Source organism: Colletes latitarsis, chromosome 9 (genome assembly GCF_051014445.1).
Source record: "Colletes latitarsis isolate SP2378_abdomen chromosome 9, iyColLati1, whole genome shotgun sequence".
In the NCBI taxonomy this organism is placed as follows: domain Eukaryota; kingdom Metazoa; phylum Arthropoda; class Insecta; order Hymenoptera; family Colletidae; genus Colletes; species Colletes latitarsis.
The window spans coordinates 32,072,247-32,089,030 of record NC_135142.1 but is presented as its reverse complement, the minus strand read 5'-3'; the positions used below and the strand labels follow the sequence as shown (position 1 = coordinate 32,089,030).

The window sequence follows — 16,784 nt, the reverse complement described above, 5'->3', positions numbered from 1 at the left end:
ATCGGAGGCCATAGTTTCTCCCCCCCCCCCCCCGAGTTTTATAATAGAATTCTGGAGGCATAATCGTGTCACCGGTGAAATCGTTCCTTTCGATTATTTATTTATATAAAGCAGCAGCTTGGGTTACGTTATTCTCCTCGAATGCTGAACCATTAGATTGATCGAATTGTTAGATAAGGTTAAGGAGAACGAGAGCATCGGTTATCAAATTCTATTTCGATGATTTATTAACCATCGTGTGTATTCTATGAGAACATGGTCGACAAGCATCAATATTTAAAGTTGCTACCCATAATTAATGGATAACATGTATATCAACTCGCAAAGTCTCTATCCATTACTCATTGGTGTTCGTTGTGTTTGCTTCGAGAAACAGATTAACTGAAAAACTTAACGAAAACACTGTTTAAAGTTTGTGTTTATAATTAACCATATCAATTTGCAAACTCATACTTCATCGACAGCTTCTAGCTTAATTTGCTTCGAACTTTGAGCTTATAACGAGCATCGGGGAATCAACAAATTTTAGTTTTCCTATATTTTCCTTCCATTTCACCAAAATGGTCTCAAAATAAAATAACTGGACGATGACTTAAACTAAACGTGAAATATTAAAATGCCCGAACATTATAAACGGATGACGTTTATAACACGAGCTATTTTTAATCCTACTTGTACTCGAATATTTGAGAATAGCAGCGATTTAAATACTCGTGGAAAATAATTCGAATATTTTATGCACCGATTCAATACTTGGATATTCAAAGAATGCGACGTGGACTCTAAATCAAGTTCCTCCGGTTTATTTTCCTCTTTTAAACTGTATTTCGATATGAGTTTGTATTTTGGTAAAGGTAGATTGATGCTTTTAAATTTTTCAGCCGTTAACAAGCCCCGATCCATCACGCCAGATATTGTGCTTTGCGCTAATGCGTAACGCAAACGAGGCGTATTCGTATACATTTATAGACAACTGTGTTTACACGGTGGATCACGCTGAAAATCGACCGTCGCTTTTCTAATGCTGCCTGTAAAATCCAAGTGTTACGTCGTACGGATTACACAGGGGATTCCCTGTTTATTTTAACCTCACCAAATTCCGTATTTCTCAAAAATCAAATCAAATTCTACACCCGAGAAAGTCCCTAATACCGTTTCGTTCGTAATAAAAAATGTATAAATGATAGCAATATTAACCCTTAAGTGGCTCCAGTGTTTTTTTTGTAACACTTAACGACACGGTTAATAACATTCTTGAATATTAATATCCTCTTTTCCATCCATCCAAAAAAAAAAACTAGTCTTACCCCTTAAGGGTTAATTTGGTTCGAGTTTTCGAGGATCGCGTCGTTCGAACGCGGAGGAATGCCGAATAAGATGCGGCAAAAGGAACCGGTGGCTCGGTGGGGGAAAGAAAAACACGCGGAGGGCGGCACGCAATAAAGGTCAACGACCCGAAGTGCCTGCCACCTGTACGTCCTGAACCAGTTCCCCTTTTCGGCAGCAATGTGGGTCAGCACGCCTTCTCGGCTAAAAAGGGCATGCCTGCGTATCGGCGAACACCAGACAATGCACGGTTCGGCGCGTGCACTCGTATAAAATGAAAATACACCCGAGGGTCGACCATTGTGCGTACCGGCACACGCCACGCTCAAAAGAGAACACAAAAACTACCAACCTGTCTGCTAGGTTCAACGACCGGAAATACTATCCACGCTCGAGGAAGAATCGCGTCTAAAAAATCGCTGGCGCGTCACCATAGGCCTCCTTATCTCGAATTACGATGCTTCTCGAGCGTTCGTAGCACCGGAAGCCTCAACGAAAATAATGTTGAGCTCTGGTCGAAATTCGTTCGAGTTGAAAACCAATAAAACGTCAATAACTACATGTATACTATTAATTTCGAAAACGGTGCAAATATTTGGAGTATAATATATTAATAGGATCGAACACGAAACCCTAAATATCTAGAAACGCGTATGCGCGTTTTTGGAACCCGGGCGGTCGGAAACATCGAGAAACGAAAAGACACCGCCGAGGGGAATGTTGATCGATAGGAATAGTTCCCGTCCGCCGTGTACGATAACAGGAAAGTAAAAGGCAGTCGTGTTTACGACCCCCCTCCCTGTTCTCGTGAAAAAGCGAGCCGCTACCGCCGCTGCCGCCGCCAATGATGGCATCCCTGGCCACGAACGCGTATTTACATCGAACACGCATTAGCGCACGTACGTATGTAGACGCGAGCCGGTCAGCTGTTCGAACGACGACGTCCAGACGCGAAATCCTCGAGCGCGGCGTGCCGCGTCCTCGAGACGATTCCGTTCCTCGACCTCGTGGAAACGGGGCTAACCGCGCGAGACGCACGGCTCTGCAGACAAGAAGATGGCGGGGGAGGAGGTGGTTGATGGGCAAAACGCGAATTAGGTTAGGTTGCAGAGCGCGGGGGCGAAGGGTAGAGGAGGGGGTATATAAACCGAGAAGCTGGTCGAGCGGCTGGCACGACGCGAAATTCTACGAATCCGTTTCTGAAATTCCAGGCGTATACATATACACGGACTGTACGCGGTGGATCAGGGTGGAAAAGCGTGGTTCGGAGGGTCAGTGAGAATGCTGGCAGGTCGATAGCAATGGCGCCGCGAAGCTACGAAGAAAATCAATCCTGTACGACACGCGACGTGTTTTGACGCGCCTACTTCTTTCCCCGTCGTTTCTGGACGAGTCGTGGGGCCGATGGTTGGCCGCGACACGATCGGTACCCGGCGTGGTATCGTGATATCGTCCAAGAGAAGGGTTACAGAGCGACAGGGAGGAAAGAAACGCGAGGCGAAATACGGAGCGGAGTACTGACGTACCGACCGAGGTGGCCGGAAAAGACGAGGCCGCAGGGCCACGCACACACACACGCGCGCACGCAAGTTAAGATCGCGCGTACACCGTCACGCACCATAAGCCAAGGTGGCCGGAGGCGCATACGGTGCACGCGGCGATAATAACGTCGTCGATCGGGACCGAGAAAATATCGTATCACTTACTTTTGACCACTCGTTCCGTCGTGGAGAGCTTCTGCGAGTTGTTCGAGGTCATGCTGTATCAGGATGGTCGACGGGTGGGCGCCGGTCTCTCGCTCTCTTTCTTTTCTCTATTTCACTCTTTCCCGGTCACAGGATCGTCTCTCTCTGGCACTCTCTCTCGACGTGTCACTCGGTCGCTAGTATTTTTTTTCCTTCTTCTTCCTCCGGCCGTAGTTACTAGTGCGAGGTAGCACCTTCCTCTCGAACGGGGGGTTGGGTGGAAGGAGAGGGCGGTATTTTCACCTCGAGAGCCCGGCGCGGCACACACACATACACACGCACGGAGTGGGGGAGGGAGGAGAGGTGACGGAAGTTATCGCACGGTGCGGCACATCGGTGGCTCCGGAGCGTTGTTCATTGGGCGTTTGCGGAGTGAGAAATTATTCTGCCGTGTCCCTCTCGCTCCCCGTGTATTTACGACACCGACCGACCAGTACACCTCTCTTCTGCTCTCTTTTTCGCTCTTACTCGCTCCCTCTGCCCGACGAAAGGTACCACCAACGCCTTTTGCGGGGCGAGTAACTGGATCGCTGGACCACGCGAGCTGCACGGCCAGCACGACGGGGTCTCGCGACCGCGGTACCACCACACCGAGCAGCACGATCGAACCTTCGTGGAACGACAGCCGAGTAAACGACGACTTTTAATAAGGACGAGGTAGAGGACAACGTCAACGATCGCGCGGCGTGAGCATAGGGAGAACGGTCACGACGACGACGACGACGACGGCGACGGCGTAGACGATGATGACAACGACGACGACGACGGCGACGGCGATGACACCGTAATGACGAGCACCGCGACACGAAACCGTGACACCGACACCCACGGTCGAAAACACCACGCCGCTAAATTCTACTACAAGATGTCTGTCTGTCTGGCTCTCCGCGGCGCGCACACTGACGCCTCCGCGGCTACGAGACGGTCGCGCAGCCCTCGACGCGCAGCGATCATTCGTGACCGCTGATTGGCCGCGTTGCCACCAGCTGCCGCCACCCGCTCCCCGTGCGAAGGCGCCACTGACCGTTGTCGAGAACCAACGATCTTGCACGCGAATTAAATCGAAAATACGTGTCGTTCGAGACCGATGGAGAACGATACCAGCCAGTATTTCGCGACGCGATGGATTTTCTAGACACTGACAGCGAACCAAGCCGGAGGATATCTCGATCGATCGGCGGTTAAATAGGTCAGTAGGTCATTCGTGCGTTTCGAAAGAAGGACACGCGAAATGTTTCGACGTAAACTATTTTGAGGAACCGTTTTAAACTTTTGCTAGTTCTCGCTTTGCGTTTCGATCGATATAAGTTGGTGCAGATTCGATTCGTTCCAACGATCGCCCCTGTATAAATCGCTATAAGATCGCGTCGTAAACGGCTGCCGATAAATTAGGAATTCCAAACGAATGGCGCGAAATTCAACTTGTCCTCTCGATATATTAGGTCGTTTGGCTACTGACACTCGCTTGTAGCCAATTAAATATTAAACGTCTATTATCGTGCACACAGCTTACATGTGTTTTATGTAAAAGTAGTGTGCACAATGACGAAATACACCAACGCAAACATACAGGGTGATCGGCCACCCCTGGGAAAAATTTTAATGGGGGATACTAGAGGTCAAAATAAGACGAAAATCAAGAATACCAATTTGTTGATGATGGCTTCGTTGAGAAGTTATTAACGTTTAAAGTTCCGCCAGTACTGAATTTTTTTCTTGATAGTGGATAGAATTTCGGAGGTATGTGTATTCACCAAAAATGATTGTAATCGACCCCCGCATCCAAATATAATTTTTCCAGAATGATTTGAAATTTTTGAATTTGATTGTTAATAACTTTTTAACGAAGCCTCCATCAACAAATTGGTATTCTTGATTTTCGTCTTATTTTGGCCTCTAGAATCCCCCATTAAAATTTTTTCCAGAGCTGGCCGAACACCCTGTATTATAGTAAGACAAACAAAGCAGCGTAGAGAAATAGATCAACTAGGATGGAAACGTAAGAAGGGAAAGTTGTGTAAACGAATACAGGTAAGGACAGCAGATTACTTCAGCGCGTAATGGCGAATAAGAATTAAATGTTTTTTCCGTTTCCTTTTCATTCTAGTGAAACTTGCTCCCAGGAAAGGAATATACGATTTCCAGCACTTTAAGCGATTACTTATGACACCTTCGCTCGTGGTAGAGCAGTCTGCGGAAGATGTACGTACACATTGCTAGCACACAATCTATTAAAATGCGGCTGAAACGCATCTCGATGCATTTCTGGAAAACCGCGAGTAAAGTTTGGCGGGTAAAATCGACGTAAATACCGAGTTTCAATAATGTTATATTTATATTACAAACGGGCGTAAATGTTTAGAGAATGTTTTAGTACTTTGAAAAGAATCGAAGAAACACTCGTGAAATATTAATATTCCAATTTCGGTCTTTTCTCTACGTACGCTTTAATGCTCGGAATTGCTAAAACTTTTTCTTTGAGGGCCTTCAGGTGTGGTTTATCCTTCGTGATATCAGCTTCGTAACCGGTGTTTATCGCGTCCGAAATGGCAACGAAGAACAGATCCGCGTAACTTAGCTGAAAACATCGAACGTATCGTCAACTTCGAGTTGGAATAAAAATTTCTAGGCACGCAAGAACGCTTACTTGGCCACCGTGCAAATATCCGTCGTTGTTTTTGGCCAGTTCCTCCAATTTGTTTAGGTAAAACGGTACCGTCTGGTCGAGCACTTCCACTTTTTTCTTCGCCTTCAAAGCAGGATCCTGCTCTTTGTAGTAGTACGATATCACGACTGCAAAATGGAAAATTGTCGTTGACGTTCGCGCGGAATCGAACGAGATTTAACGGTATTTACGCAAGTACATCGACAGAAAGGAATCAATTTGCCCGGCTACGGAATCAATATTTACTCTTTCTAAAATCGTGAAGAGCGTTCGCGATGGCGTCGATTCGCAGGGTGTCCAGATCGGTTTTGCCGAGCAGATTAAATTGTTTGGCCAGGTATCGGCAAATAGGCAACGTTTGCGTGTAAACTTTCCCGTCGATTTCCAACACGGGCAACTGACCGAACGGAGTTGCTGGAAATAGAAAAAAAAACGTTAAAAATCACGGAACGCAATATAAACCGACGATCAAAGCAAAACGCTTCGATTACGATCGTTCCGTGCGTACTTGGTTTCATGCTGAACCATTCGTTGGAACCGTATGTCATCCGGACGTCCTCGAACTGTACGCCACCGTAACTGAGGATGAACCTTATGGGCTCTCCTAATCCCATCACATTGAAGTACACCAATTTGTATCCTGTCATTATCGCCAATCTAACGATACAACGGATAAAATATCACCGACGACGCTCAAAGTCGAATACAAAAGAGGAAAATTATTTACAAACGATGCATAAAAAGCAATGAAAGTTGCAACAAATACAATATTTATTATTTCTAGAATAAAGAGTGAGAAACGCGTTTCGGAGTATAAATAAAAGTTGCGTGTAAATATGATTCTGTATATAAAACGTGATATGTTTATCGTTTAAATGCTCTTGATTGCAACAAGTCTCTCTTATCTATCCGTTATATTATTTGTAACGTTTTTCGACAGATGTCACTAATCGTCACGAAACACGCTTGAGATCAATCGTAGGACATATATTAATTGCAGAAAAAATAATCCGAAAGTCCACGTTCGTTAAAATGTACGGAGTTGATAAAGCATGGTGGTTAATACAAATGGAACCTGTATAAACGATTCAGCTTAGAGAAAGTACCACTCCGATTTAAATTGCGTTCGATCGACCGATAAAATTGATCGTTGGAGATTTTTCGATCGTTATCGTCTTGGGAGTATACAAGGTTTTAACTTACCGATAAATCAAACGCAACGTACGAAATTCACCGAAGACTAACCGGTTTCTATGCTTTGGTGGGAATTATATGCGATCCCCACTTTCATCGTTCGTATTCTCTTCGTCTTGCCTGCAGAACTTTCTCTGTCAGCAAGATAGCATCGAGTCTCTGATTGGTCCTACGATTCGAAACAAGTCCATGTTTACTTTCACTTACGAGAGTTTGGTGAAAACCGAGTCGTTCGGAGGCCCTCGTTCCTACAAATATCAGCGGCTTACATATGTATATCGACGCGATAATTATCGATAGTCGTACACGATACTCTTATCGCGACGCATCGACTTTATCTTCCGTGAAATTAGCAAAAAATCGCCCACGGAACGCAGTAATTTCGAATACGAGGCGATTAACCAAATGTTTTGTCATAGTGTTCTCGTCACGTTTAATTGCAAAAACGCAATCAAGGCCGCCGTTTTGGAGGCCCTCCAGAAATTTCATATTTCATATTATAGAGCTTCAATAAACAAAGACTCGCTTTTTCAGCCGAGGCTCGACGAGATAAGAGACCACGTCTCCGAAACGAAAACAACGAGTCTCTGTTTCGGGCCCAGAATGACCAACTGGAGATTTATCTTAATTACAGTGGTTTTAATGAGAGCGAAGGATTTTTGCGCGATCGACGACGAAGCGTTTAAAAATAAACCCATGGATCTGGATCTAGAGAAACGACTGTCCGCGGACGTGGTCCCTAATAGATACGCAATCGCGATTTCCATCGATTTAAAAAAAGACCAGTTCCATGGTTCCATTCGTATCGATATCGATGTTCTTAGAGTGAGTAATCTGGCATTAATGCAGTTTATTTTCTCCCACCCCAAACTAGACAAATATTTTCAATGAAACAGAAAGTTTCTACGATTTGGGGTTGGAAACCACTAGTATTTCAAGCTGTTGAATGTTATCGTAGCCTCAAAATCGCATCGTTTTGCATTCGAGGAACCTAACTATTTCGTCGACGAAATTGTACTCGTCAAGATGGCGGACGGAAGTGCGAATAGAGTCCGTGTTCCCCGTAGACGAGCGTGAAATGTTGGTTATTAAACCGTATAGAATCGTCCCACTGGGAGAGTATTTTTTAAAAATGAACTTCAGCGGCGACTTGAAGGGGAAAATCAATGGATTCTACTTGAGCAAATACGTTGACCTCGACCAGACAGTCAGGTAACAACCGTACTTGGATGAATAAGATATATCCTTAATTTTGTATCGTAACTTAAACTTAACGCTTCGCAAACGATATTTCGCGCTGTTTGTCCGGAAGTTTATATATCTATATAAGAATTATTGACGTAGAAAAGTGGCGGTGACGCAGTTCGAGCCACTCTACGCGAGAAACGCGTTTCCCTGCTTCGACGAGCCACACTTGAAATCCACGTTCGTCGTTCGCCTCCTGCACACGGAAAAGCCCCCGTATCGTGCGTTATCGAACATGCCAGTCGCAGTAAGTCAATTATTGTTCCCCATTATCGCGCAAACGTTCCGGAATAATTTCATCGCAGAAAGTCGAGACGACGAACAACGAAACGATCACGTACTTTGATGCATCGCCTCCGATGTCCACGTACGTCGTCGCCTTCCTCCTCAGCGACTTCGAGTGTCTGTTGGCGAACGCGACGCTCCTAAACGGCACCACGTTTCCGCTGAACGTGTGTGCCAGGCCTATGTACAAACACAAGGCAACCTTCGCCCTGAACGTCGCTGTCCGAGTGATGGAGTATTATTCGAGCGTTTTTAATATTGACTATCCGCTGCCGAAACTTGGTAATTCCAAATACGGTGCCCTACTCACACATACCAGATCACGCGTACGTGAGCTCGTAGTTTCGGAAAGTCGACAAAGGCAAACTGACACATGCCCTCTTTCTCGATTATTCCGAAGCTGCCCGAAGTAATTTCGGAGTAATTTCCCTCCTGGGAGTCGAGAGAGAAAGGCTCACATTTGCCTTCTCGCTCTTGAACAACTAATATCCTTCCTCCCGTCAACGGCATACGATTCGGAATCTCGACTGCCCAGGTATTTTTACTTGCCTTTCCTAGAGTTCATTACTGAACTCTGCAAATTACCCCTGGTTTCTATTTGCCTCTGATGACCAGTGCTGACAAAAGTACAGAACTCCCGACAACTTTTTACACTATACAGCGACTGTTCCTGACTGCTCCTGATTACTGCTTGCCTCTGCTGGACTCTGCTGACCATTGCTTATATTTCTGACAACCTATAACGATTACTACTGACTTCTGCTAACCTCTGTTGGTCTTTGCTGATCTCTGTCAGCGTGTGCTTGTCTCTGCTGAACTTTCCTGGCCTCTGCCGAACGCTACTGACCACTGCAGGTATTTCTGATAATGTATAACGATTAATACTTACTACTGCATGCCCCTACAAGTATCTGCTTGCCTTTGCAGGTTTCTGCTTGCCTGTGCTTGCCTTTGCTGGCCTCTGCTGAACACTGCTGACCACCCCTGATGCTTCTGGCAACGTATAACGATTACAACTTGCTACTGTCAGCCTCTCCCAACCTCTGCTGGCTTCTGCTGACCACCCCTGATGCTTCTGGCAACGTACAACGATTACAACTTGCTACTGCTTGCCCCTGCTAGTCTCTGCATGCCTCTGCATCCCTCTGCTGACCTCTGCTGGCCCCTGCTGACCACGGTGACCTTTGTTAACAACTTCTAACATGATGTACATGTATTAAAACTTTGTATAATGTAAATCTATGACAATAAATGATATAATTTCAAAGAATTCTATGTGTTCTCATCACTTTTACCTTTCTTTTCCTCTCCCTATTATTCCCTTAGTTATAAGAAACCGTTTCTCTACTTAAAACTGGAATTCCAAAGTGCCCGGAGCGTTTTCTGAAATGCCGGTGACCTTGACCCACTTTCGAAACTGGGTCAAGGCCAAATCCTGATTCCCAAAGCGCCCGAAATTTTTCTAAGATTCGATGGCCTTGACCTACTTTCGAAATTGGGTCAAGGCCATCCGGGTTTCCAAGCCGGCCGGAAGATTTCTGAAATTTCGAATGGCCTTGACCCACTTTCGAAATTGGGTCAAGGCCATCCGGGTTTCCAAGTCGGCCGGAAGATTTCTAAAATTTAGAATGGCCTTGACCCACTTTCGAAATTGGGTCAAGGCCATCCGGGTTTCCAAGTCGGCCGGAAGATTTCTGAAATTTCGAATGGCCTTGACCCACTTTCGAAATTGGGTCAAGGCCATCCGGGTTTCCAAGTCGGCCGGAAGATTTCTGAAATTTCGAATGGCCTTGACCCACTTTCGAAATTGGGTCAAGGCCAAATCCGGATTCTCAAACTGCCCGGAATTTTTCTAAGATTCGAATGGCCTTGACCCACTTTCGAAACTGGGCCAAGGTCAAGGTCAAATTCGGATTTCCAAAGTTCCCGGAACATTTCTAAAATGCTGGTGAATTTGCGAAGAAGGTGGTACGCATCTTATAGGTAAGAGAATGATTTGGAGAGGAAAAGGACGGTAAAAAATGATGAGAACACATTGAATACTTTGAAATTATATCATTTATTGGCATAGATTTACATTATACAAAACTTTAATACATATAAACATATTATATTATATTACATCATGTCACAAGTTGTCAGCAACGGTCAGCAGTGGTCAGCGATGGTCAGCTGACGTCGGGAGATGCTGGCTGAGGTCAGCAGAGGGTGGCAATAGCCAGTAGTAATCGTTATACGTTGTCAGAAATATAAACGGTGGTCAGCAGCGGTCAGTAGAGGCTAGCTTAGGCCAGGGGATGCTGGCAGAGGTTAACAGAGGGAGGCAGGAGTCGTAGTAATCGTTGTACGTTGCCAGAAATATAAGCAGTGGTCAGTAGAGGCCAGCAGTGGCAAGCAGAGATCACCAGGGGCGAATAGTAGCAAGTAGTAAGCGTTATATGTTGTCAGAAGCATCAGAGGTGGTCAGCAGCGGTCAACAGAGACGAGTAGAGGCATGCAGTGGCAAGCAGAGATCAGCAGGGGCGAACAGTAGCATGTAGTAATTGTTATACGATGTCAGAAGCATCAGAGGTGGTCAGCAGTGTTCAGCAGAGGCTCAGCAAAGACATGCTCAGGCAAGCAGAAACCTGCAAAGGCAAGCAGAGACTTGTAGGGGCATGCAGTAGTAAGTATTAATCGTTATAGATTATCAGAAATACCTGCAGTGGTCAGTAGGGTTCGGCAGAGGCCAGGAAAGTTCAGCAGAGACAAGCACACGCTGACAGAGATCAGCAAAGACCAACAGAGGTTAGCAGAAGTCAGTAGTAATCGTTATACGTTGTCAGAAGTAACAGGAGTGGTCAGTAGCGGTCAGCAGAGTCCAGCGGAGGCAGGCAGAAGTCAGTAGTAATCGTTATACGTTGTCAGAAATATAAGCGGTGGTCAGCAGAGGCCAGCAGAGGCTGGGAGAGACTAACAGTAGCCAGTCGTAATCGTTATACGTTGTCAGAAGTAACAGGAGTGGTCAGCAGCGGTCAGCAGAGGCCAGTGGAGACCTGTTGACGGGAGATCGGATATTAGTTGTTGAAGAGCGAGAAGGCAAATGTAAGCCTTTCTCTCTCGACTCTCACGAGGCGGTCCGAAACCTTCGGTGCCTTTCTGGCATCTCTGGACGAGCGATCGATGTTGTTTCCACGCGACAAACCCCCTCGTAAGATAGATTATGGACCGTCCCACGATTAGATCTAGTCGCGATACCCGATTTCGGGGCTGGCGCCATGGAGAACTGGGGTTTGGTCACGTTTCGTGAGACGGAACTGCTTCACAGCGGAAACGACAGCTCCTCTATGAACACCAAGAGCGTCAGCCTGACGGTGGCCCACGAATTGGCGCACATGTGGTTCGGAAATCTGGTCACCATGAAGTGGTGGAACGACCTCTGGCTGAACGAGGGATTCGCGACTTACATGGAGTACATGGCGATCGACTTTGTCTTCCCCGAGTGGAACGAGGTCTGTTACAAACAATAATAAACTTGAGTATACATAGATTTGGTCCACGGTATTTTCTCTTGCATCAGATGGACTCCTTTCCCTTGCGTACCAAGTATATTTCCATGAAGCACGATAGCAAGATTCGCGCCCGTCCCGTTGTGAAGCGCGTGGAGGATCCGGAAGAGATCGAGGAAATGTTCGATCGTATCTCCTACCAAAAGGTATTGTTCCAATAATCGTAAAATGAGTGAGAAAATAGTGTTGGAAAATGGCCATTTTACTTCCCCAGCTCTATTTATTTATTTATTCATTCATGACTGGTAAATAATGACAATTTCTTTCCTGTTCGTGATGAAACTGAAAATCCAAGCAAATAAGTTCGAATGTATGCCCAGGGCTCGCAATTTCGATATAAGTATTACTATCAAAGCTTGACCTAATTTGAAGTCTTGGGCAAACAAGATATACTCGTCGGTGAAGATTCGCGATTAAAATTGAAAACTAAAATGCTCATTTGGAAAGTTATATTAAAACCAATATGGACCTATGGAATCCAACGATGGAGTATATACCAAATATAAGGTATACCTCAAATATTGAGATCCTTCCGAAGTTTCAGCGAAGACCTCTACTTAAACTCTAGAGTTCCTTGATACGTTCCAAATGATACCATTTCATCACGGTCTAAGAATGCCAACGGGAAAGTAAGAGATTACTAACCGTACCGACGTTGTACGAAACTTGTTGGATACGAGTAACGATCTTCTGCTTTTCAAATAATTTATTCGAACAATGCCTGTCCAAAAAGGCACTAAAAATGGCTATTTTCGAAGAGTGTCCCGTCGAAGATTAAAATCGAACTCGCGTCAGGCAGCAGCTGTGCTCAGGATGCTGGAGGACACGATCGGTAATTCCAAGTTCGTTCTCGGCGTGAGAAGATACTTGGACGAATATCGGTTCCGCAACGCGGAGTCGGACGATCTGTTCGAACTTGTAGGGAACAGCACCCGCGGGGACGTCGATATCGTCGACTTTATGAGCCGGTGGACGAGGATTCCCGGATTCCCGGTGATCAACGTCGTTCGTCGCGATAGCGCGGCGTTTAGGCTCTCCCAGCAGCGTTTCGCGGCGAGCAAGAAATTTCACGAGATCCACGAGTACGTACGTCGGTATCGTAAACTCGGAATACGTCCAACATCCACCGAGGAATATCGTTTTCGTTTATAGCAGCGGAAGCTGGACCATTCCCATAAAATACATAACGAGCAGAAGGGACGGCGCGAAGCTCGATTGGTTCCTCGCGAATTATTCCTGCGGTAACGATCGCGAGACCCGAAACAATTCGTCGTTAAAACAGGATTATTCTTGGCGGTGATTCGATCCGATCTTCCTCAGACAAATATTCGATCGACTTAAACGAACGGTTGCGTCACCGTCGACGATATCTCGTTTTAACAGACTCTCGAACGCTATTAAAATTCTTCGTTAAACCGAGTCGCGAACTTCGCAGTGGTATTGTCGCTGGAAAGGACGGTCGATTGGATTAAATTAAACCACAGATCGATCGGGTATTACGTCGTAAATTACACGGAAGATGCATGGAACGCATTCGGGGATTTATTGTCCAACGACCACCAAGTACGTGTCAGGACGTCTGCCACGAATTAGTCTCGCGATTGTAAGCTTTTAATTGGCGTTCGTTTCTGATTTGCCGCAGACGTTGAGCCCCGTGGACAGAGCAGACTTGTTGCACGACGCTTTTCTTTTAGCGGATGCTACCGATCTGTGTTTCTCGGTGGCGATGAACTTGACCTCTTATCTGCCGATCGAAACGGCTTATCAGCCTTGGGCAGTGGCCGCCGATTGGTTCGCTCGGATGAACAGATTGCTGCAAGGGACACGCGTGCACGCGCGTTTTCAGGTATTTTATCTTTCGCGAACGACCTCGAAGGGTCCCGAGAATTGATCCGCTCTTTTCTCGCGCGATTTTCAGTCGTACGCCAGAAGTCTCGTCGACAAAATCTATCGTCGTGTCGGATGGCACGTAGACGAAGAGAAATCGGTCGCCGACAGGTTGGTCGAACATTTTAAAATCAATTTCAACTTTCCTTAACACTAGATTTACAGACACTCGTGCATATTTTTATTGTAAATCGTTTGACAGTGCAGTTTTTTTAATTAGGATATATAGTCGTGTCATTACATCAATTAAATTCAACGTAAATAAGGATTAGAGTCATTGTTTTAACCTCGACGCGTCCCACTTTCGAATCGAAACGTTTTTAAAATTTAACGATGGTGCAGACTGACGCAAAAATTTCGATTCTCGTTCCTCGTACGTGTCTTATCCCTCGCGCTAAAAGTAAACACGGGGATGATTTCGAGTCCTCGTCGAGGCGGGGAGTAAATATTGGAGCTCGAAAGCGGGAATTGGCGCGTTTCGATCGGGCCGGTTTGATCTTAACGTCGTTCGTTATTAAAGAAACAAACATGGCGGGGGCTTTAATTAAGGAAAAGTCTCGCGATTCGTTTCAAGAGAACTGAGCGTGTTGGCGTTGAACGCAGCTTGCAGCGTGGGTCACGAACACTGCCTCGACACGGCCGGGAGGAAGCTGAGGGAGTTCGTTGGGAGCGAGGGTACACAAACGCCGCCAGCCGATATTCGGTCTATCGTCTACTCGTTCGGTGAGGGGGAAGAGATCATAAATATTTTCCGCCCTGAGACTTTATTATTCATGGTATAATACCGCGATAGGCCTTGTCACGCACTCGGACGACATTGGATCAATATTTGAAAACATGTCGCGGCTACTCGCGACGGAGACCGACGCCCAGGAAAGGGAACGCCTGACCAAGGGACTGACCAACGTTCGAGATAAGGGCGCCCTTAATCGGTTCGTCGACCACCAATTTCTTTTTCGAACAAATTTCAATCGGGCATTCAAAATTCGAACCGCACTTCGAAGCTCGAACATGCATTTATTAACAATTGCCGGTTGTAAACTTAACGAGATATTGTGTTTCGTTTCTCGATAATATTTCCACCCGCGTAACGTTAAACTGGAGATTTAATATCGTCAAAGATTTCAATGAAACAACGATATTTGCTTGGCAATGTTTATCCGGCGCGAATAATGTTGCCTCATTCCCATTATTTATTATGGCTCTCGGTGTACGTAGATATCGAAGCTGCTTTACCTAAATCTTTGTCGACGCTCGGTGTTGTTAGCTGTTTAATAAGTTTGCGGCTGATAGGGGATAACACGTTTTATTTTTTAAAAAAATCGTACGATTCTGCCTCTAAAACGAGCAATTTTCGCGTATAACAATTTTACATGCAATGAATAATTTATACGCTCAAGGCGAACCTGTTATGCATCCCGTCTTCCACACTGAATAGTGTTAAATTCTGTCTAAGGACAAACAAAGGAGGAGATATAACGTTTGCGTCATAAAGGAACGATTCTGAGATATTTAATTAACATAGCACGGGATTATTTGAGAATAATGCAGTGGATTTTAGCAACTGGGTCAGGCTATAGCTTTGTTCCAAGTGATTTAATAACTCCTATTATTCTATTATACATTTTCTCAAAGTACATTGGCCCATTTGCATCGTTTTCTTTTCGACTTTACGTCGGATTTGTATTCCAAGTTTCGCCTAACGAATTAACCACGTTATAGGAAAATTGACTATTAGTATCCTCGTTTTAAAAATTCAGAATTCAGAATTTATTTTTATTCGTCGAATCCGCCGACACAGATTCACCGTTTAACCCCTTGGCTTGCGATTTAATTCCAAATAATTTCTCAAACGTATGCTATTTAATTTTGTTTCAATTTGTTCGTGCAAGGAATGGTCATGAAAAAAAATAGATTTATTTTATTGACATCAAGAACTTGTGACGTGTCAGACATGTGATTCTATGGCAAGGGGTTAATTTAGGATCATCCTGCGTATCTTGTTTATCGGTTAGGTACCTCGAACGCGCGACCAATGAGAACTTTGTACGCAAACAAGATTTCGCCGACGTGTTGGTGAAAATTGCATTGAATCCCACGGGACTGGACGTAGCCTGGAATTTCGTACGGTACGAATTTTTGGGAATTTCCTCGCGTACGCTAATATTTTAATAGTTTGCTCCTCTCTCGAGCCATTACTGTAAAAGTAAAGAAACAATATAGTATATTTAATCGAAAAAGAATCTTTCCGTAGATCTCGATGGGACAACCTCGTCGACGATTACGTTGCGAACGGTTACGCTTTGGGGAAAGCTGTCGTCGCGATCGTCTCGTTCTTCAAAGACCGGGAAATGCTGCAAGAGGTAATCCCTTTTATCTTTCGTCAGAGTCCCGGAGACTGGAAACGACGCGAGAGATTTCGCCAAAGATTCATTCCGCAGGCCAAACGATTCTTTCGCGAACACGACGATCTCGGGGTAACGGAGAGCACAAAGAGGAACGCTATCGAGGAGATTGAAAACAGCATCGACTGGTTGGACGCGAACGTGCAAAACATCGACCGGTGGCTGACGGCCAATGGGTTCGATTAAATCCCGCGTTTTCCAATCGCGAATCGCGGAACCGCTTCGATTCAATTCGAACCGGAGAAAAAATTTTATTTGGATAATAGATGAACGAAAACAACGCGCGGAGACCTATTTGCAACGTTTATTCCATCAAACGGTCGCTCGGACAATTTTTTAAACGTACATTTATTCTCTGAACCCAATTCTTATTTTCGTACGTTCAATTTGAATTTTCATACGTGCACGAATTCTGTCCCGCGACTTGATAACCAAAGATGGGATTAATTTGTACGCACAGAGGAGAACGCTGCTCGTAAATAAT

The 16,784-nt window shown here is 45.3% G+C and overlaps 2 protein-coding genes across 2 annotated transcripts; one reads left to right on the top strand and one right to left on the bottom strand.

Annotated features, from left to right (window-relative positions):
- Positions 1-5,380: 5,380 nt before the first annotated feature.
- Gsts4 (glutathione S-transferase S4) lies at positions 5,381-6,962 on the bottom strand. The gene is made up of 5 exons (XM_076773519.1): positions 6,940-6,962; positions 6,245-6,393; positions 5,983-6,150; positions 5,719-5,864; positions 5,381-5,649 (listed from the first exon to the last, which is right to left on the bottom strand). The coding sequence occupies exons 2-5, from the start codon at positions 6,381-6,383 to the stop codon at positions 5,482-5,484; spliced, it is 621 nt and encodes a 206-aa protein (XP_076629634.1). The 5' UTR covers positions 6,384-6,393; positions 6,940-6,962; the 3' UTR covers positions 5,381-5,481.
- Positions 6,963-7,533: 571 nt separating this feature from the next.
- On the top strand, positions 7,534-16,486 carry LOC143345333 (glutamyl aminopeptidase). Its single transcript, XM_076772343.1, has 16 exons — positions 7,534-7,755; positions 7,889-8,142; positions 8,275-8,422; positions 8,481-8,742; positions 11,683-11,951; positions 12,020-12,154; positions 12,804-13,090; positions 13,164-13,249; positions 13,444-13,571; positions 13,651-13,854; positions 13,927-14,006; positions 14,470-14,618; positions 14,689-14,827; positions 15,911-16,024; positions 16,150-16,258; positions 16,337-16,486. The coding sequence occupies exons 1-16, from the start codon at positions 7,534-7,536 to the stop codon at positions 16,484-16,486; spliced, it is 2,736 nt and encodes a 911-aa protein (XP_076628458.1).
- Positions 16,487-16,784: the final 298 nt, after the last annotated feature.